The following is a 23637-nucleotide window of genomic DNA, read 5'->3' on the forward strand; positions in this document are numbered from 1 at the left end:
GACCTGCACTCAGCCCATAACCCTCCATTCCTTTCCTGTCCATATACCTATCCAATTTTTCTTTAAATGATAATATCAAACCTGTCTCTATCACTTCTACTGGAAGTTTGTTCAACATTTACTTCAAGCTCCCCTGTCCTCCCCTGATAATTGACTTATCACTATATTCATACGAGGAAAATATGCGCTGTGTGTTTAATATTAAATTTGTTAGATAAACCCTTTTAGAAACGAAATTGAGTGTATTAGCTAATTATCATCTATATTCCGGTCGTGATTAACACCGCCCCCCCCACCACCACCACCAAACAGAATTGCCGAAAACAATTTGTAGAAAAAAATCGTACACACATGCACAAGTTACGCATGCGCACTGGTGCCCGCGCAAGGCTTCATGGTCATTGTAGTCTTTCTCAGGGGAAACCCAGCGTATTTGACTGCTACTCTTGTCTTTTGACAACCCTACCCCCTACCCCGCCCCCCCCCCCCGGCCAGTCCGCAAGAATATTGTCAATATGAAACTGGTCCGCAGTGCGAAAAAGGTTGTGGACCCCTGGATTATATCAGAGAATTCTGAATTAAAAACAATTAACTCTATACCACGGGTCAATTGCATACTGGAATTTCTTCTGAAGTCAAACCACACAACAATTCATATTTTAAAACCCAATTAAGATAACAGCACTCCATTTTTAATTTAGTAAAACTTACTGATATTGGATATTTTTCATGAGCACAAATGGCACTCAAATGACATGAGCAGAATACAGATTGAAACTCTCTAGTCTACTTCCCTCAGGACCTGACCAGGTGCTGGAAAACAGAAAATGCCACTCCCCCAATCATCTCCCTGAGCAGGACTGTTCTTTTAGACAATCATGTGGATACACAGGGTTCTGAGAACTCAAATTCCACGACTTTGAAATATTGTTGGCCAAAATTACAAAAGTTGCACTGGTAGTTTAATTAAGCTACAGATTAGTACAAATCATAGTTAATTTTGAATCTAAGTTAGAATTAGTTAAGCAGTATACATCTGAACTACTGATCTGAGACATGTTGAACCACAGGAACTGGCAGACAACAAAGTATCAAACTGTGATGTATACCATCCGTACAAAAGAAATGCAACAGTGCTCGTACGGTATCACTGCAACTAGGCAAAATCTTTTACAAATGATGAAAGTTGCCAACAAAGATAATGAATTTAATGATTTCCCACTGTATGGATGTAGATACAGCAAGCCCCACTTTCTTACCTTACTGCCTACATTCTGCCTCCCTTCTGGAATCTTGCGTGGAGATTGCACCATACCAGAAATATCTTGAACTACCTGTAATAAAAATCTTCATAGTCAATCTTCATAGCATCTCTCTATGGCAAACACACCCATGCTTGGATAAGGACACCAAATCTGTTCAAGGTACTCAAGGAAGAAATGACCAGTACTGAAAACTGTAATACTTGTTATAATACATGCTATAATATTAACCTCAGAATAATAAACCATATTCCTTTCTGGATATTAAAGGTAATATCATGCCTCCAAAGGTTAATATAACATTAAACGGTATTAAAAGAAACATTCCAAAATATCACATGGCAAATTATCCAGGGTTCCCAGGGTTTAATGTTATAACATTAAATAGCATTGAAGAGACATACTGAAATAATCACATGGTAAATTATCTACCTTATACAGAATACAGAAGCTTCTAGTAAAATGGACGCAGTGGCCTCTCTGGTCCAAAACAAAGATGTAATTGTTCGTGCTTTATCTCTGTATTACAGTCACAAGGCACAGCTGGCTATTAAGAACATCCAGTTCATCAGGTCCATCCCACTAGCTAGTTGCTAAATAGCAATGAAGCTGGACTTTTTTCATACTGCTTTGTAGCTGCTTCAGTCACCCAAGGAAAAAAGCATCCAAGATGGTGCGTGATCCAACAAACGGTTGGAATGATTGGTTTAGATGTTTTTCTTGTGATTGCAATACCCTTTTGGACATTGGCAATAGTCCGATTCACTGGTTCATTGGTGAGACTGAAGAGCTACATTGCCTTGCTTGTTGTGCACACACAGCACATATACCTTGGCCTCATCTATTGCAGGCGCTGGTGAAGTAAATACCAGAGTTGGCAGTGTACCACTGGATTCCACACTAGGTTGGGGGCTGGCCCCTCCCGTCAGTCTGCTCTCCAGGTTTAGTCCCAGGAAGACAAGCTGGAATGTGTTAGTCTATGGCTGTACTTGCACAAGATGAGGAACTGCTGCAGCATTTTCTTGCAGAGGTGCGAGTTCAGGACAATATCCATACACTCAGGAATATGGGATACAATTTTTGTAACTGTATGTTTTTTGATCTATCATAATTATATGGGCTATATGTGCAATGTGCTGTGTATGACTGTTGTTACTGTGATTTTCACCTTGGCACCAGAGAAATGCTGCTTCGTTTGGCTGTATTCTCGTGTATGGTTAAATGACAATTAAATTTAAACTTGAACTTAATGTTAAAACATTAAATGGTATTAAAGTGACATACTGAAATATCACAAGGTAAATTATCTACCTTATTCAGAATAAAATAAGATATAACAAGATCAAAATAATGGTTGAACTCATGTGTCCCACTATGAGAAATTATCTAGTAGCCAATCAGTTAGATGATTAAAAGGATAGTGACCAGTTGCTTTTCTCATCCAAGGTATGCAAGAAATGACAGTGGAGTGAAATCATTTTAGAAATGAAACACTATCATTTTCAAAACAAAAATCTACTTACCACACTTCTACATTGGATGAATAGACTTCTATACATTCCCAGAAATTCATCATAATCAATTGCTAATTAAACAAGGAAGAAAAAGAGCAGTTACATTAAAGCTTTACCTGAATAAACAAAATGTATTTGTTTTTATTAAGTGAGAATTAAGTTTCAAATTAAGGACGGTATAACAAATTATAACAAGACAAGCGTTTTGTTGATTCTTCAATATTATGTTGAACTCTTTGTTACTTTACTTTTATACACTTATAACTTCATTGTTGCGAAGACTTGAGGTTTCCCTTAGTCTTTTAACCTGCCTTTTTGCAACATGCTGGAATATAGATCTGCACCAAGGCAATAAACAATCCAACTGTTAATAGTTGGATGTCAAGATGACATTAAGATGATAACGCCATGCATCTGTGAGCTTCCACACCCGATCAAATGGATTCTGACAAATCAAACAAGTTCTTATTTTCCAGCACAAACCAATTTAGCTTCCAGAGTCTCAAAGTAGAGGGCAGCAATTTAAGAAAAAGCAATTCCGGGTGAAGTTAAAATTCGAAGTTTGAAATAAATTTATTATCAAAGTACACATGTCACCCTATACAACCCAAAGATTCATTTTCTTACAGCATACTCAAAAAATCCATAATTGAATCAATGAATAACCTCACCAATTTGTATGTATGTTTAACCCATGTACAAAAGACAAACTGTTCAAATACAAAAAAAATATATTAATAATAAACAAGTATGTAATAAATATTGAGAACATGAAATGAAGAGCCCTTGAAAGTGAGTCCTTAGGTTGTGGGAACATTTCAATGATGGGGCAAGTGAAGCTGAGAGAAGTTATCCCCTCTGGAGACAGAATCAGAGGTATGTCAGCCATAGTGGGGTTAGCAAGCCATTACTTCGTACAAGGCAAAACCTAGCATCATAAATAACTATGATGCTTCACTTCCAGATAAGTTTAATGCCGTTCATGCACGCTTTGTAAGGGAGAATAAAACTGTACTGGTGCAAGTCCCTGCAGCATCTGGTGACCCTGTGATACCTCTCTCAAAGGCCAATGTCAGAGCATCTTTCAAGATCAAGGCACCTGGGCCAATGGCGAGGCACTGAAAAACATTGCCAACCAGATAGCTGGAGAGGTCGAGGGCATTTTCAATCTCTCACTGCTGCAGTCGAAGGTTCAAAAGAACATCAATCATACTGGTGACCAAGAAGAGCAGGGTGAGTTGCTTCAATGACAATCACTCAGTACAGTCACATCTACAGTGCTGAAGTGCTTTAAGAGGTTGGTCATGGCTAGAAATTACTCCTGCTGAAGCGAAGACCTGGACCCACTGAAATTTGCCTACTGCCACAATAGATCTTCAGTAGATGCAATCTCACTGGCTCTGCATTCAGCTCTGGATCACCTGGACAACAGGAATATCCATGTCAGGCTGCTGTTTATTGATTATAGCTCAGCATTCAGCACCATAATCCCATCAGTACTAATGAACAAACATCAAAATCTGGGCTTCTGTACTTGCCTCTGCAACTGCATCCTTGACTTGCATATCGGGAGATCAGTCAGTGTGGATCGGAATAAGAGCTGCTCCTCACTGACAATCAACACTGGCACACCTCAAGAATGTGTGCTTTAGCACACTACTCTACTCTCTCTACACCATGACTGTTGGTTAGGCACAGTTCAAATACCATCTATAAATAAGCTGATCACACAACTGTTGTTGGCAGATTTTCAAATGGTGATAAGGAGTACAGGAGTGAGATAGATTGGCTGGTGAATGGTGTTGAGACAATAACTTTGCACCTAACATACAAAAGCAATTACAAAAAAGGCATGTCAATGGTTATATTTCACGGAGAATCTGAAATTTGGCACGTTACCAAAGACTCCAGTAAATTTCTACAAATGTACTGTGGAGAGCATTCTCGCAGGTTGCATTAGCATCTGGTATGGAGGCACTAATGCACAGGATTGGAAAAAGCTGCAGAGGGCTGTAAACACAGCATCATCATCATGGGCACTAGCCTCTCCACCAAAGACATCTTCAATAGATGATGCCTGAAAAGAAACATCCATCATTAACCCCCCACCATCCAGGACATGCCCTCCTCTTCTTATTGCTACCATCAATATTTATTGATGTAATTTATAGTACTTTTTATGTATTGTACTGCTGCCACAAAACAATTTTATGAAATATGTCGATGATAATAATCCTGATACTGATTTAGAACTGGACTGAGCAGAAACCAAGTAAACATTGGAAATTGGTACCCGTGTAGGATAGAAATGTTCTGTTGATAAGAACAGTCAGATTAAGAATAAACGTATTCAAACACTTTGTAAATTATTAATTCAATGTGGAAGCTGTTGTGGACTTTTGAAAGGTACTTGTGGACTAGTGTGTCCACACAAAATCATTCAGAATCTTTCCCACCAGAAGCTCTGGATGAACCAAGAGATTGACAATCTGCTGAAGACTAGATTAGTGGCGTTCAGGACAGGATATCCAAAGTACAAGTCATCCAGGCAGGGTCTCTGAAAATCCATCTCACATGCAAAGTAGTAATTCTGGACTAAACCTGAATCACAAAAGAATGCAAGGCTTGAATGCCATCAACTCCTACAAGGCAAAAACCAAGCAACGTAAATAACAAGGTTTCACTACCAAATAAGCTCAAAGCCATTTATGCTCGCTTTGACCGACAGAACATGGAGGCTTCTTCACAAACCCCCACAGCTCCCAACAACCCTGTGATTTTAGTGTCTGAGGTCGACGTGAGCGCATCCTTCAAGAGGGTTAATCCACAGAAAACATATGGTCCAGGGAGCATAACTGGCCAAATATAGAAGACATGTGCTAATCAATTGACTGGAATGTTTATGGACATTTCCAACTTCTGGCTTTGGCAGTCTGAAGTACCCACCTATTTCAAGCAGGCTTCATTCATACCAGTGCCCAAGAAGAGAATAGTAACCTGTCTAAATGACTATTGTCAGTAGCACTTACATCCTCTATGATGCAGTGCTTTGAGAGGTTGATCATGAAACATATCAACTCCTGCCTTAGGAGTTACCTGGACCTGCCTATCGTTGCAACAGATCAACAACAGATATAATTTCATTGGCACTTCACTCAGCACTGGAACAACAAAACAATGAAGGTGCATACAGCAGGATGCTCCTCAATGACTATAGTCAATATTTAACACAAGTCTGCGTGTTTAGCTCCTTGCCCTACTTGTTTTATACCTATAAATGTTTGGTTAAGTACAGCTTCAAAGCCAAAGTTGTTGTTGACAACACTGTTGTTGGCTGGATCAAAGGTGGTGATGAATTGACATACAGTGCCTTGAAAAAGCATTCAGCCCCGCAACTATTTTCACATTTTACTATCTCATTTTCTAAATTTAAAATATATTGAAGTAGGATTCTTTGAGCTAATTTACAAAACATTGTGCATCATGCCAAATCAAAAGAATAATTCCAAAAACTGTCAAAAATTTGCTAAAAATTAAAAACCAAAATTGAAAGGATGAAAAAGTATTCATCCCCTTCGTAATTACTACATTAACATTCCTCAAGTGCAATACTGTATATTACCTTAACAATTCATCTAATATGTTGATGTAGAAAATTGGAGGATCACCTGAATAAATGCCCCCTCTCTCTGCAAGGTCCAACAGTATGGTAGATTTTCAACAGACCAAATCAAAATGAAGGCAAAAGAGTGTTCAAGGCAAATCAGGGAAATGATAATAGAGATGCATAAATCTGGCAAACGGTACAAGACCATCTCAAAGACACTGAACATACCTTGGAGCTCAGTGCAGTCCATCATGAAAAGTGGCAAAAATATGAAACCACAACCACACTGTCTAGGTCAGGCCATCCTCGAAACTTAGCCACTGGAGAAGAATGGCACTTGTAGAAGAGTGGCTACCGTGATGCCAACGGTCACTCTGAGCGAGCTGTAGAAGGCAGTGGCTGCAACTGGAGATGAAGTTCATAGCTCCACAATCTCTAAGGCTTTGCACAAAAAGGGCACTTATGGACAACAATGACAATGACACTTACGACAACAAAGAAGCCCTGGCAAAAAAAAACTTGGCTTGCTTGTACAGACTTTGCAAAGTGTCACTAGATGATACTTTAAAGATGGAGAAGAAGGTCTTGTGGTCAGATGAGTCTAAAGTGGAACTTCCTGGCCTCAACACTAGGCAGTACGTGTAATGTAAATCTAATACTGCACATCAGCCAGGTAACACCATCCCTACAGTAACGTATGGTGGAGCTAGCATCATGCTATGGGGATGCTTTTCAGCAGCAGGGACAGGAAATCTGGTGGGAAGATTAATGTTGCTAAATAATAGAGAGAACCTGGATAAAACTTGCTAGCCTTTGCCAGAAAGCTTAAACTGGAGATGAAGTTCATCGCTCAGCAGGACAATAACCCAAAGCACACTGACAGAGCAACCATGGAGCAGCTTCATATGGAGAAAACTGATGTCCTTCAGTGGCTCAGTGAGAATCCTAACTTTAACCTGATTGAACATCTCTAGCAAAACCTCAAGAATACTGTCCACCACCATTCACCAGCTAACCTGGCACAGCTTAAGCAATTTTGTAAGGTGGAATGGGCAAACCTTGCTCCATCTTGCTGTGGAAAGCTAATAGAGACTTCTGCAAGTAGTGGTTCAACTAAGCAGAGAGTAAAGCGGGAATGAATACTTTTGAACTGCTGACATTCCAGTTTTTGAATTTTTAGTTTCTCATGCTTTTCAATTTTCTCTGTATATTGGACTCTATTGTGGGAAAAAAAGAGAGCATGTGATTCACAAATATAAAAATTCTCCATTAAATTGATCAAAATCCCTGGTTGTAATACTTACTATGATAAAGGATTGGGGGCTAAATCCTTTAACAAGGCACTGTATACAAGAGAGACTGAAAGTCAGGTTGAATGGTGCTCCAATAACAACCTCTCAATGTCAGCAGAACAAGGAACTGATTATTGACTGTAGGAGAACGAAACCAGAGATCTACGAGTTAGTCCTCAGTAGGGAGGTGGAGGTGGAGAGGGTCAGTAACTTCAATAGGGCTTCTATATCAAATCTGTTTCAGGACAAGTACATACGTGCTATCACCCCTACTCTCTTAGAATTTGCACAAATTCGGCATGTCATTTAAACTTAGAAACTTCTATAGATGCACAGTGGAGAGTATCCTGACTGGTTGCATCATGGCCTGGAATGGAAACACCAATACCTGGGAACAAAAAGTCAACAGAACGTGGTACATACAGTCCAGTCCATCACAGCACAAGCTCCCTTCACCATTGAGACCATTTACAAGGTGCACTGCCACAAGAAGGCAGCATCTATCATCGAGGACCCCCACCATCAAGGTCATAGAACATAGAACAGTACAGCACAGTATGGGCCCTTCGGCCCACAATGTTGTGCCGACCCTCAAACCCTGCCTCCCATATAAGCCCCCACATTAAATTCCTCCATATACCTGTCTAGTAGTCTCTTAAACTTCACTAGTGTATCTGCCTCCACCACTGACTCAGGCAGTACATTCCACGCACCAACCACTCTCTGAGTAAAAAACCTTCCTCTAATATCCCCCTTGAACTTCCCACCCCTTACCTTAAAGCCATGTCCTCTTGTATTGAGCAGTGGTACCCTGGGGAAAAGGCGCTGGCTATCCACTCTGTCTATTTTTCTTATTATCTTGTACACCTCTATCACATCTCCTCTCATCCTCCTTCTCTCCAAAGAGTAAAGCCCTAGCTCCCTTAATTCATGCTCTCTTATTGCCTCTACCATCTGGCGGGAGGTACAGAAGCCTTAGTCCCCACACCACCAGGTTCAGGTAGTTTTTAACCCTACAACAATCAAGTTTTTGAGCCAACATGGATAACTTTACTCACTTCAATTCTGAACTGATTCCATAACCTACATTGAAGGACTCTAAAATTCATGTTCCTAGTATTAATTTTTATTATTTGCACAATGTCTTTTTTGTACATTAGTTGTTGTCAGTCTTTTCATAAATGTGTGCATTTCTTTATTTTCCTGAAATATCTGCAAAAAAATCAATCTCAAGGTAGAATATGCTGACATATATATTCTTTGATCATAAATTTACTTTGATTTTAAATTGCCCTCCAAGTCACATACCATCCTCACGTGGGAATATATCGCTGTTCCTTCACCATCACTGAGTAAAAGTCCTGGAACTGTCTCCCTAACAACATCATGGATACACTCACATCAAGGACTGTAGTGGTTCAAGAAGGCAGCCATCCACGACATGCTAAAGGGCAACTAGGGATGGGCAATTAAACGCTGGCTCAGCCTGTGAGCCCACATCCCTTGAACAAATAAAAGAAACTTTGTGAGTGAAGTGATGCTGCTGATTTTGAGCCTGATCTTGCTGACTGGCACAGTGGGCTTCAGGGATCATAAGGCTTGCCTCAGCCACTGCTTCTCATGAAAATATATATTTTATCATGTTTTCCAATGACTACCATGATCAGAAGGTCCTTTTGTTAAAAAGTGATAATTTATTCCTTTGCAGTATTTGGACTTTTACTAACAATTACAGTAGAATTAAAGGAAACAAGCAGGAATGATAAAATGTATTGGTACCCCTCAGAGAACTAGACATAAAGCCCCTTTACCACAAACACACACTTACCATTACTAAAATCTTTGTCCACTGCTTTAACTTCATCATTTACATAAATGTCCATCATATTCCTATCAGTGAAACAATTTGTGATGATTAGAGACAAAGGCGGCTTCCATCAAAGTAATTTATAAGTATTCACTTTTACAGTAGTTAATGTTTGCTTACTTGTTAAAATGAGGGAAGAGATCTAGGAATAGTTCTTTCAATTCTTCTTTACTTATTTTACCATTCTTGTCCTAAAATCAAGTCAAACCATGGAGATAAATACTTTTGAAACTGTTGCCACTAAAATCACAGTTTTGAAATTTAAACTTCTATAAATGAAATGCATTTTAAAAATTTCTGTCCCTGTGCATTAAAATAGCTAATACGATAGGAAATGGATTAAATGGTCAGATTATGATTTCTTGCAGTGGCTAACGATCCATGAGACTACATGATTTCCATTCTTAAAAACCAAGGAAATTTTGTAATAATTTATACCTGTTAACAAAATTGCTTTGTGTAAGCATTTGTTGAGGATAACAATAAAAAAAACGCCAAACTGATGTTGTGTTATCACTTATACAGGTCAAAAGGCCAGTAAGAATAAGAGAAACAACACACACTATTAAAATCAAAAATCACTGTCTAGTTCTAGTCATTGAGACATGTAGGAATTTCAAACTATAAATTAAGTGAGAAAATCATGTAACGAAGAATTAAACTTGCCAATCCCAAACGGTGTGACAGAGGAAAATGAGAACAACAATCACTTAGAAAATCAAATTCAAATTTTGTATTGGAACGCAGGTTTAAACCACTGAAACTTAAATTTAGAATTTAAGGTTTCTCTTTATGGGAGGTGTCAGCAATGTAAGAATTTATTTCCTAATTTTATATTTCTGCCTTGAGGATAAAATGATTTAACAAATGCTATGGGTCCAAGGGAAAACAGGTCACAACATTTTTTGATTATTAAAATATCTGAACATTCTATCAAGTACCTTATCACCTGCAAATGCTGCAATTTCTGGCCTCAACATTGAATTCTACACCTTCAGGTTACTTGATTCCTTGGCATATATCAGTTACCTATTTTCAACTTGTTCTCCCTCTGTTTTTTTCCTGTCCGTGAAAGAGGAACATGCACAGCCTGTCCTGGCAGGAGTATCCTTATGCTCTGCACTTCGAAACCCCTACATTGTTTTTATTTTATGCTCGCACTTCGAATGCTCCCATTCAGTCACTGGTCTCAGCCTGAAATATCAATACTTGATTCCTTTCCATAAATGGATGACCTACTGAACCCCTCCAGAATGTTGTGTGTGTTACTCTGGATTTCCAGCATCTATAGAATCCTGTTTTTACAATTTATTGTTTATCCCAGTGGTCAACCTAGTTTTCTTGTATCAGAATCACCATACCCCCATTCACCATCTGTGCAGCTTAGTGAACAGCTTTTCACTCCTACCCAGTTGTGACAAAGGGGTTTTTGATCCAAAATGTTAACTCTGTCTCTTCTCACACTCAAAACCTGACCTGCTGAGCATTCCTAGCATTTTCTGATTTTATTTTAGATTTTGAACATCTGCAATTTTCTGGCCTTCACTGAAAAAAAACTAGTTTCATGGTACATGATTATCCATTCCTTAAAATCAGTGTCACAAAATCCTGAGATAAAAACTTGTGATTTCATTGTCAGCTCTCCCAAAGCCATTTGCTAGGACTGCCCAATCACTTTTTAAAAAAAAATCCTTTCAGCATTTAGATTCAGCAACATCAATTTGTGTCATAAAACATCTTTATACTTAGCACATGAAAATTAAATTTTAGACTTATTTTAACATAGATTGACAATTGCAGTTCCATTGGTGAAAAATTTAAACTCACTTTATCATAAAATTCAAACTTTTTCTTCGCTTCTGCTATGTGCTTTGCTGTTAATTCCTAAAAAGAAATGAAACATTAGTATTGAACCTGAAAACAGATGATACAAAAAAAACCTCATAAAATGGAGATTGTTGGACATTTGTAACGTCCTGTCATTTACCCTCTTTTACTGTGCATTACTAGCTTCATGACATATATTATATGACTAAAACTCAAAACTACGATACTCCACTAACACACATTTATAGTGTACTAACAGAAAACTGTTTGGCAGTAATAGCAAAGACAGTACATTCAGTCCAGTTACTCTTTATTAGCTCTTGTGCAGAACAATCCGGCTAGCTGTTATCCCCTGTCTATTCTCCTTACTGCTGCAATTTTACTTCAAGTATTTATCTGGACTGCCACAGAAGTAGACTACTGAATCAGCACTCACCCTCCTAACAAGAAAGAGCATTCCAAAATTTAACAACACCTCACATCATCAATCACTTTAAAATTGTGGTTTCTAATTATTCATTCCTCAACTATTTTAAGTGATGCTTTAAAATTATCCCATCACAGTGCTTGTGCCCTCCCTATTTACAACATATTCAGTAGCCACTTTATTAGGTACACCTATATACCTGTAAATACTTTATCAGCCTATCATGTGGCAGCAACTCAACGTAAAAAAGAATGCAGATATAGTGAAAAGGCTCAGTTGTTCAGATCTGTGGGATTAGACTGTATAATTGTTATTTTCTTTGTAGTTTAACTTTCTTATGGCTGTTTGTTCTTTTTATAATTGCCTAGGCATATGCAATTGTTCAGTGTGTCTCTCAGTGGTTACAGTTCTTTGTATTATCCTGGAAATTTCTTGGGTATTGCATTACTTGAATAGGGACTATCTGGTTAATTTATCTACAAATTTGAATGGAATGTCTGTTACCTATGGTATAAGAGTGGAGCACATTGACTTGCCATCTTTTTCTTCTCTTTGTTCTTTTTCCCTGTTCACTTTTCTTGCTTCTTTCCATTTCCAATCTTTTGTTCTCTTAGCACTTAATAAAATGACTGTGAAGCAACTTAGTTTATGCCTCATCCTTGACTTCTAAAAGAACCTTCGCTCAAAAATATCCGAATCCAAAAACATGGCATAATTGGCAAGATGACTGCAAAAATTTAAGGACTTGGAAGAATCGAAGATGAAGTGGAAACTTTTGCGCAAACTTAAAAGGAGGTAGGAGCTTCCCCCATAAATTTCAAATCATCTGAGAAAAATGCCTAGTTCATGCTTCAATACACCATCTAGTACAGGTTTAAGAGTGAGGAAACAATATTACACATTTCTATTCCGAAGAAAAAAGATCTGCAAAGATCAGACCAGCACTGAAATTAATATCATGCTCAAATTAAATTCGTACAAGCTGGTACAAAATTAAGAAATTTTCCACTTGCAATTTAGTGCTTAAGAAAACATTTAAATTGCAATCCAGTAAGAACAACTTCATTTGCGAAACAAATGTATTGATTGCAAGCCCACTGAATTTCAGTTGGAGTCCTAAAATATCAACTGCAATCCTATAAATTTCAGTTGCAGTCTGATAAGATTTTGACACAATCCCACAATATTTAGGTTGCAAGATTACAATCTGATATTTCAGATCATAGTCCAACTGACAAAAAAAAATACAAATAAGTGTGACGAAAGATTGAATTAAGACGATGGACAAGTCCTGAAATCTACTACAGAATCTCCAGTGACGTGTGAACAGATGACTGAGGATTTGAGCTCTTACTGAATAAAACATCTTAGTTTGTTAAGATTAATGAAAAATCCAGATCAAAAATATCAATGTTAAGTCAATTAAGAAGGCATGTGACAAGATCCAGAGAATGCCTGTGGTAAAAGGGAAAAAAAAACTGGAAAATGTAAGTTGAAGTAACCATAGAAACCATAGAAACTACAGCACAGAAACAGGCCTTTTGGCCCTTCTTGGCTGTGCCGAACCATTTTCTGCCTAGTCCCACTGACCTGCACATGGACCATATTCCTCCATACATCTCCCATCCATGTATCTGTCCAATTTATTCTTAAATGTTAAAAAAGAACCCGCATTTACCACCTCGTCTGGCAGCTCATTCCATACTCCCACCACTCTCTGTGTGAAGAAGCCCCCCTAATGTTCCCTTTAAACTTTTCCCCCCTCATCCTTAACCCATGTCCTCTGGTTTTTTTCTCTCCTTGCCTCAGTGGAAAAAGCCTGCTTGCATTCACTCTATCTTTACCCATCATAATTTTATATACCTCTATCAAATCTCCCCTCATTCTTCTACGCTCCAGGGAATAAAGTCCTAACCTATTCAACCTTTCTCCGTAACTGAGTTTCTCAAGTCCCGGCAACATCCTTGTAAACTTTCTCTGCACTCTTTCAACCTTATTTATATCCTTCCTGTAATTTGGTGACCAAAACTGAACACAATACTCCAGATTTGGCCTCACCAATGCCTTATACAACCTCATCATAACATTCCAGCTCTTATACTCAATCCTTTGATTAATAAAGGCCAATGTACCAAAAGCTCTCTTTACGACCCTATCTACCTCTGACGCCACTTTAAGAGAATTTTGTATCTGTATTCCCAGATCCCTCTGTTCCACTGCACTCCTCAGTGCCTTACCATTAACCTTGTATGTTCTACCTTGGTTTGTCCTTCCAACGTGCAATACCTCACACTTGTCTGCATTAAACTCCATCTGCCATTTTTCAGCCCATTTTTCCAGCTGGTCCAAGTCCCTCTGCAGGCTCTGAAAACCTTCCTTGCTGTCTACTACACCTCCAATCTTTGTATCATCAGCAAATTTGCTGATCCAATTTACATTATCATCCAGATCATTGATATAGATGACAAATAACAATGGACCCAGCACTGATCCCTGTGGCACACCACTAGTCACAGGCCTCCACTCGGAGAAGCAATTCTCTACTACCACTCTTTGGCTTCTTCCATTGAGCCAATGTCTGATCCAATTTACCACCTCTCCATGTATACCTAGCCACTGAATTTTCCTAATTAACCTCCCATGCGGGACCTTGTCAAAGGCCTTACTGAAGTCCATGTAGACAATATCCACTGCCTTCCCTTCATCCACTTTGCTGATAACCTCCTCGAAAAACTCCAAGAGATTGGTCAAATGTGACCTACCACGCACAAAGCCATGTTGACTCTCCCTAATAAGTCCCTGTCTATCCAAATGCTTGTAGATTCTGTCTCTTAGTACTCCCTCCAATAACTTACCTACTATCGACGTTAAACTTACCGGCCTATAATTTCCCGGATTACTTTTTGATCATTTTTTAAACAACGGAACAACATGAGCCACTCTCCAATCCTCCAGCACCTCACCTGTAGACAGCGACATTTTAAATATTTCTGCCAGGGCCCCTGCAATTTCAACACTAGTCTCCTTCAAGGTCCGAGGGAACACCCTGTCAGGTCCCGGGGATTTATCCACTTTAATTTTCCTCAAGACAGCAAGGACCTCCTCCTTTTCAATCTGTACAGTTTCCATGATCTCACTACTTGTTTCCCCTAATTCCATAGACTTCATGCCAGTTTCCTTAGTAAATACAGGCGCAAAAAACCCATTTAAGATCTCCCCCATTTCCTTTGGTTCCGCACATAGCCGACCACTCTGATCTTCAAGAGGACCAATTTTATCCCTTACAATCCTTTTGCTCTTAATTTACCTGTAAAAGCTCTTCGGATTATCCTTCACTTTGACTGCCAAGGCATCCTCATGTCTTCTTTTAGCCCTCCTGATTTCTTTCTTAAGTATTTTCTTGCACTTCTTATACTCCTCAAGCACCTTATTTACTCCCTGCTTCCTATACATGTCATACAACTCCCTCTTCTTCTTTATCAGAGTTGCAATATCCCTTGAGAACCAAGGTTCCTTATTCCTATTCACTTTGCCTTTAATCCTGACAGGAACATACATACAAATTCGCACTCTCAAAATTTCTCCTTTGAAGGCTTCCCACCTACTGATCACATCCTTGCCAGAGAACAACCTGTCCCAATCCACGCTTTTTAGATCCTTTCTCATTTCTTCAAATTTGGCCTTCTTCCAATTAAGAACCTCAACCCTAGGACCAGATCTATCCTTGTCCATGATCAAGTTGAAACTAATGGTGTTATGATCACTGGAACCAAAGTGCTCCCCTACACACACTTCCTTCACTTGTCCTAACTCGTTTCCTAACAGGAGATCCAATATTGCATCCCCTCTAGTTGGTCCCTCTATATATTGATTTAGAAGACTTTCCTGAACACATTTTACAAACTCTAAACCATCTAGACCCCTAACAGTATGGGAGTCCCAATCAATATATGGAAAATTAAAATCCCCTACCACCACAACTTTATGTTTCCTGCAGTTGCCTGCTATCTCCCTGCAGATTTGCTCTTCCAAGTCTCGTTGACTATTGGGTGGTCTGTAATACAATCCCACTAATGTGGCCATACCTTTCCTGTTTCTCAGCTCCACCCATAAGGACTCAGTAGACAAGCCCTCTAATCTGTCCTGCCTGAGCACTGCTGTAATATTTTCCCAAACAAGCAATGCTGCTCCCCCACCTTTCATTCCTCTGCCTCGTTCACATCTGAAACATCGGAACCCTGGAATATCAAGCTGCCAGTCCTGCCCCTCCTGTAGCCAAGTTTCACTAATTGCTATAACATCATAATTCCACGTGTCAATCCATGCCCTCAACTCATCCGCCTTCCCTGCAATACTCCTAGCATTGAAATATATACACCTCAGAAGATTTTTACCACCACTCACAACCTTTCTATTAGCGGATTTGTTTGAACTTTTAACAACTTTTATTTTCACCCCAGCCACACTGTCAGCTCTGGCACTCTGGTTCCCATCCCCCTGCAAATCTAGTTTAAAGCCTCCCCAATAACACTAACAAACCTCCCTGAAAGGATATTGGTCCCCCTGTAGTTCAAGTGTAACCCGTCTCTCTTGTACAGGTCCCACCTGCCCCAGAAGAGGTCCCAATTATCCTGAAATCTGAAACCCTGCCCCCTATACCAGTTCCTCAGCCACTTGTTCATCCTCCAGAGCATCCTATTCCTACCCTCATTGGCACGCAGCACAGGTAGCAATCCTGAGATTACCACCCTTGAGGTCCTGCTTTTCAACTTCCTACCAAGCTCTCTATACTCACTCTCCAGGACCTCCTCACTCTTCCTTGCTATGTCATTGGTACCGATGTGCACCTCGACACCTGGCTGATCACCCTCCCACTTCAGAATGTCATGCAAGCGATCAGAGACATCCTTGACCCTGGCACTCAGGAGGCAACAAACCATCCTGGATTCTCTGTCACGACCACCAAACCTCCTATCTGCACCTCTAATTATCGAGTGCCCTATCACTACCGCTCTCCTCCTTTTCCCCCCTCTCTTCTGCACTTCAGAGCCAGACTCAGTGCCAGAGATCCGGCTACTGCAGCTTGTCCCAGGTAAGTCATCCCCCCCAACAGTATCCAATGCGGTATACTTGTTGTTGAGGGGAATGGCCACAGAGGAACCCTGCTCTGCCTGCCCTATCCTCTTCCCTCACCTGACAGTGACCCAATTTCCTGTCCTCTGCTCCTTTGGCATAACTACCTCCCTGTAGCTACAATCTATAATCTCCTCATTCTTCCGAATGATCCGCAGGTCATCCAGCTCCTGCTCCAGTTCCCTAACGCGGTTTGTTAGGAGCTGCAGCTGGATGCACCTCTTGCAGGTGTCGTTGTCAGGGACACCGGAGGGCTCCCTGACTTCCCACATCCTGCAAGAGGAGCATTCCAACATCCTGCCTGGCATTCTCTTTACGCTAGACAATCTGAACAAAAAACTTACCGGAACCTACCCTGGCCTCTGCCTATTCTCGCCGAAGCCTGTTGAGCCAAAGCCGTCTCCCTCTGACTCAGTCCACTCCGACGATGGCCACTACAATGATGGTCGCTGTATATGGTGGTCTGCTTTTAAACTGTGGCGCACTACGTCACGCGCCTGCGCAGTGCAGACCCTTCTCCCCGAGCAGTATTTAAAAAAAAATGACTTTTTCTACCCGATTTCTTCCACTCCCTTCTTCAGCTGCTTGCTTCGACTGAAACAAGAACCGTTGAAATTTTCTCCTTTTAAACCTTGGCGCACTACGTCACGCGCCTGCGCAGTGCAGACCCTTCTCCCCAAGCAGTATTTTAAAAAAAATGACTTTTTCTACCCGATTTCTTCCACTCCCTTCTTCAGCTCCTTGCTTCGACTGAAACAAGAACCGTTGAAATTTTCTCTTTTTAAACCTTGGCGTGCTACGTCACGCGCCTGCGCAGTGCAGACCCTTCTCCCCGAGCAGTATTTAAAAAAAAAAATGACTTTTTCTACCCGATTTCTTCCACTCCCTTCTTCAGCTGCTTACTTCGACTGAAACGAACATATGGTCAGTTTTATCAAATGTGTGAGCAAGTGAGAAAGTTAATAATGTAAAGAAATTAACTAAACAATTCGGAAAGAAAAGGAAAACGTGATAAACTACAGAAGACATTATGAGAGAGACAGTAAAACTTCTAAAGAGCAAATTTCTGCATTAACTGAATGAATAAATAAACAACATAAGTGTAATCAAATTGAAATGTATTATGTAGAGCTTCAAAACAGACTGAAGCAGATGCGAAAGCTTCGCAGGGACTTCAAAGGGATGCTCCAACCAATGAAGCTTCTTCTTGGGAAACACCCAAGAAGCATGTGGACAGTCATCCAAAATGGTGCCACCATCCAACTCCGAGGAATTACAGCATGAACATGACATGGACTCTACAGTGGCCTCTAGCAACTAAAGTGAGCATGACAGATATGAAACAATAGGACTAGCAGCTATATCATAGCTTGCTCCAATAAAGACCAAGGGAGTACAGACACGCAGGACTCAAGATGAAACCTATGAAAGGAGACTGACAGTGGATTACTGGGTTGCTAATCAATGTATGACAATCTACCGCCTCCAGTGGAAGATCCATCAACTATTTTCAATGCCCTGAAGCCATCACACAAGTGGTTTACAGTTACTAATATACCAAATAGACTTTGGCCCTTATCACTGAAGTCTGAATGTCAACTATGGTTGGTTTTCACAATTGATGGTCAACAATACCTGTGGCTATATCAGGGCTCCACAATCAAGTTCAAAGTACATTATCAAAGTACGTATACGTTATACAACCTTGAGATTTGTCTCCTTACAGGCAGCCACAAAAGAAAGAAACCCAAGAGAACCCATTAAAAAAAAGACCCAATGTGCAGAGAAAACAAACAAGACAAATCTTGCAAACATAAAAGCAAGCAAACAGCATTCAGAACTGAACATTTTATGCATGACACAAAGCTAGGCATCACTGCAATTGGAGCCGGTCACAGCCTCAGTTCAGTGCAGAGCTGAGTAAACATTGCTGTACCACTGACACGAAGCCAGGCACTACTGCTGCCAGAACAGGCCACAGCCTCAGTTCTGTGAGTTTGTGTAACTACAATAGAGCATGGGTCAATTCATATGCTGAAAGTGCTCAACTACTCAACAATCTGCTGAAGGGCAATAAGAGCTCAGATGACCCTGTGACTCTTCATGAAGAACACATGGAAACTTCTCAAACTTTAAAGGTAACAAAGTGTACTGAACCTGCATTAGGAATCCCTGATACAGGTAAACCATTAATACTGTGTATTAACGAGAAACGCATGACGGCAGTCTTAATTTGTGAACGTAGAGACTGACAGAGTCCTGTTGGTTATTACTCTGACAAAGATATGATTCTGAAGACTCTTTAAATGGTTGACAAAAGAATTTGAATGGCTGGATGGGCTACTATCCCTGAAACTTAAGTGCTGGCATCAGGAAACGGCTCCTGGTATTTCTGCCCAACAGACAGGACTGAAAGCTTTGATTGAAACCTGAGGGGATGGCAGAAAAAAAGATCAGCTAATATCTACTCTGATTCTTGATATGCTTTTGGAGTTTTTATTATTTTGGAAACTTATGGAGATAAAGGGGATTTCTCACAGCTGTAAGAACCCCAATCAAGAACTAATACAAAAGCTCATGAATGTCATACAATTGTATCAGAAGTTGCTGTATTAAAATGAAGAAGTCACTGCAAAATGACTACAATGGAAAGCCATGGAAATGCATTCACAGATGTAAGTGCAAAAAGGGCAGCAATATGAAGGGGTAAAAGAAAGAAAAGGAGTAAAAGTAAAAAAGGTTAAAGAATTAAAAGAAGCACCAAGAACCTGCATAGTGAATCCAAATACTGAAATTATGGAAGTAAAGTTGGACTCTGTATTTGGGAGTTGCAAGCTCAATGCACTACCTGGAAAAGTGGTTCAGAGGTACCTAATAAAAGTTGCTATTGAGTGTATATAGGTATATGCCAATGATCTGAATGAGGAAACTGAATGCAAATAGTTCTTTAAGTTTGCGCATAACAAGAAACAGGGTAAGGTTCAATTGTGAGGAAGCCTAACTTGCCCTTTGCTTGAAGCCAATTTCGACAAGTGAGTGAGAAAATACAAGATAGATGCAATACAATGGGAATAAATGTGAAATTATCTACTTCAGTAGGAAAAGCAGAAAATTATTATTTAAATGGTGATGATCAGAAAGAAAATTCAAAATGAACCTAGATGCCCTTGTACATCAGCAATAAAGCAAATTACAGAAACAGAAAATACATATGGTATATCAGCCTTCACTGAAAGAGATTTTGAATACAAGAGCAAGGATGACATGCAACAATTGTACAAAGTTTCGGCAACCCCGCACGTGACCCAAGACTGACGAAGCATCTCGGCCCAAAACGTACTGTACTTCTTCCTATAGATGCAGCCTGGCCTGCTGCGTTCCACCAGCATTTTGTGTGTGCTGCTTGAATTTCCAGCATCTGCAGATTTTCTCGTGTTTGCTTTATAATGAGGTGTCACATTCTTAGGATACATGGCTAGACGGTTAGGATTAAGGTAAGGAGAAATCTCCTCACACAGATGATAAACACTGTAAAATTCTGTAACACCAGGGCTGTAGGATTCACATTGCTAAATGGGTTCAAGAAACAGACAGTTCAATCTCATGACACAAAAGCAAAAATGCATTTGTGAAGAGAGTGGGAATATGGTACTGAGGTAAATAATAATTATGTTGAATGGTCAAGCAGGCTCAAAGGGCAGAATGGCCTCTTTCTGCACCTATTCTTCTGCTTCCTAAACTCAGTATTTGTATTAGTTATCTGTGCTTCCTTGCCATCTCCACTCTTCGAGTAACTGCAGATTATCCCCTCTAACCAACAAGTGAACCCTTCATTTCAGCAACATTTCTAAGAAATTGATTTTGGACTCTCCTCAAAGTCTTCCAAAGTAAACTACCAAGAACTGAACATTATGCCAACTTGGAGTGATCTGGTGTATTTGAAATAGATTTTACACAATCTTTTTTATTTTATGTCCCTCCATATAAAGTACAGAATCCCAGCTGGGTTTAGTAAATGCTTTTTTAATAAACCAGTTCTGCTGCTAAAGACTTGTGAACACACCAAGTCCTTTCATCCCATTTATAACAGTTTAATTTTGCATGTGTTGTCACTTTGCATGACTTTACACTCTTCCAAAATGACTGTTTACTACAGTGAGTTTTATAGCATCTGCAAGTTATGCCTGTATACTTACGGCATCAGCACACATCAAAAAATGATCCTTGCAAATACACATTTCTATAACTGCTTCTCAACTGTCTCTTCAACATAATCTTCAAAATTAAAATTAGTTTGCAACTCTACAAGTGATGTGATATTTAAAATATAATTTTCTTGCAATATTCAAAATGGTTTCCCAAAAAAACTAGAGATTGGTTAAATATATTTTTTACATTACAAAAATTTCAAAGCTTGTGGGCAGACTGACCATAAATTCAAAATTACTTAATTTTAACAAAAAAACCTCAATGTCATGAGAGAAACTATTTATATAACATGACATAGATATGAATCCAGTAGAAGGAAGACCAGATTGCAATGGAAATTAGTAAATTGTAACAAACATTAATGCCATCACCAATTCATCAGAAAGAAATAAGCAAGAAATTATTCAGTACCTTTGGAATAGAAGTGACATGATCTCCCTGTAACAAGAGCAAACTATTATTGTATCATATTAAGATTATTAGCAATCTTACTGGTAGAAATATGTATTCAGGCTTCTGTTTCTCTTCCTTTCCCATTGTTCAGCAAATATATTTGTTTTACATATCATAGTTGCATTCATTGGCAAAACAAACTAGCTGGACCAGGTCATGGTTTTTTAGTTACCTTAGTTTTCACACTACCTATGAAAATACCCCACAAATTTATAAACTTGTTTCCCATAATGATTGGTGGTGTATTTAAGAAGCCTCAGTGTGCTACATAGGATGGAAATTCCACAGTATCAAAGCTTCAGACATATACATATTTCAAGTAAACATCTGCATAATAGTGCTACATTATTAAATTCAGCACAAATGACAGAAAATAATTAGTCAAACAAGTATTATCTATATATTAAGTTACGTACTTCAGAAAGACTATGACCTTTCTCCTTTTGTCGATTTCTTTGCATCACCTCCAATAATATAGGTACTCCTTTCAAGCCATCACCTTCATGAATTCCTAGCTCCCTTGCCAAATTTTCCCGTCCATCAAGTCCAGTGAACTATGGTCGAAACAAACAAAAGAAATGAAGATGTAGGGTTCATTATCAAGAACATTAATGATGTCAATAAAGATTACAAATGTGCAGGTTCTGTTAAAAACCTCAATTCTATGTTCCTGTCTTTCTCCTGGACAATAACACCACCATTTCTGATCATTCTATTATACAGCAAACATGCCGATGGCTTAATGGAATGTATAATGCCAATTTGTAGTTACACAAAAATTAAAAAGTACGTCAGTTCATGGTTAGACTACAAGACATACAGATGCAAGAAAAAGTTTGTGAACCTTTTGCAATTACTTGGTTTTCTCCATTACTCACTCATAAAATGTGGTCTGACCTTCATCTAAGTCACAATACTAGACAAACACAAATTGCCTAAGCTAATAACACACAAATAATTGGAGGCAGAGCTTAGGAGGAATGATGGCACCTAACGGCAACTCCTTTCCTTGCATCTTTGGAAACAACTCTATTTCTACCTTTAATATTTTTATTTTTCCTTTCAGAGTTCTTTTGACGACCCTGACCTGGAGTTACACACAAGCTTCGGTTCTTTGCGGGAATGGGGCCCATTCTCAGGGGTCTACGACTGGCCGCTATTCGACATGCCAAGAGTTTGGGCTGAGAATCTCGATCGTGTTCAGAAGCCTAAGATCTCAGGGCTCTGGAGATGGATGTCACGCCAGGAGACTCGTGTCATCGAGGAGGCCGGAAATCTTTCGCTGTGGGCCCGATGACCCGAGGTTTTTGCGATCTTCGGACACAGAGCTTGAAAAAAGCAACGAAACAGACTTTTAAGATCGTAAACCAGCGGGTTGTTCCGCTTGCTGTGAAAATGGGAGACACCTCCCTCTCCCTTGCCAGGGAGAGAGAGAATCTGTGGTTTGTCGAATTTCCGATGAAAAGCGAAGTTTTTGGGGTAACCTTGGTCTGTGTCTTTGTTACTGCTTAGCACATGCTTGGGCTCAGTGATCGCACTGATGAGCATTTTTTTTACTGGTGGGGGAGGGGGGATTGTTACTCGCTACCGCTTACCGCGCGGTAAGGGGGAGCTGGGGGGAACTTTGGGATTCTCACGCTTAACTGTCGTTCATTCGTTGGGTACTTCTCTGTTTTCGTGGATGTTTGTGAAGAAAGAGCATTTCAGGATGTATATTGTATACAATTCTGACATTAAATTTGACCTTTGAACTTCTTCTAGTCAATATTGAGAACACCATTTAAACAATCACAGTCTCGGTCCAAAAAAGTACGTGATCCCTCTAGGGTAATGCCTTCTTCAAAAGCTATTTGGAGCCAGGTGTTCCAATCAATGAGATGTGGGTTGTAGAGGTGCCCTGCCACATAAAAAAGACACACAAAGTCAGGTTACTGACAGAGCCTGCTCTTCTCAAGAAACATGTATTTACGTGCACTATGCCTCGATCAAAAGAACTTTCCAAGCACCTTAGAAAAAGAATTGTAGAGATGCATGAGGTTGGAAAGG

The 23637-nt window shown here is 39.6% G+C and overlaps 1 protein-coding gene across 2 annotated transcripts in view; it reads right to left on the reverse strand.

The window, feature by feature from the left end:
• The window catches only part of cep43 (centrosomal protein 43), an 84771-nt gene that overhangs the window by 32486 nt on the left and 28648 nt on the right, over positions 1–23637 (reverse strand). For both annotated transcript variants that reach the window (XM_063056530.1, XM_063056529.1), the window contains exons 5-11: positions 22008–22145; positions 21550–21576; positions 11370–11426; positions 9663–9733; positions 9504–9565; positions 2786–2847; positions 1260–1334 (exon numbers count right to left, since the gene is read on the reverse strand). In XM_063056530.1, the coding sequence (XP_062912600.1) occupies positions 1260–1334; positions 2786–2847; positions 9504–9565; positions 9663–9733; positions 11370–11426; positions 21550–21576; positions 22008–22145 (492 nt within the window). The remainder of the gene's footprint in view (positions 1–1259; positions 1335–2785; positions 2848–9503; positions 9566–9662; positions 9734–11369; positions 11427–21549; positions 21577–22007; positions 22146–23637) is intronic.

The sequence above is a fragment of the Mobula hypostoma genome, chromosome 8 (genome assembly GCF_963921235.1).
Source record: "Mobula hypostoma chromosome 8, sMobHyp1.1, whole genome shotgun sequence".
In the NCBI taxonomy this organism is placed as follows: Eukaryota; Metazoa; Chordata; class Chondrichthyes; order Myliobatiformes; family Myliobatidae; genus Mobula; species Mobula hypostoma.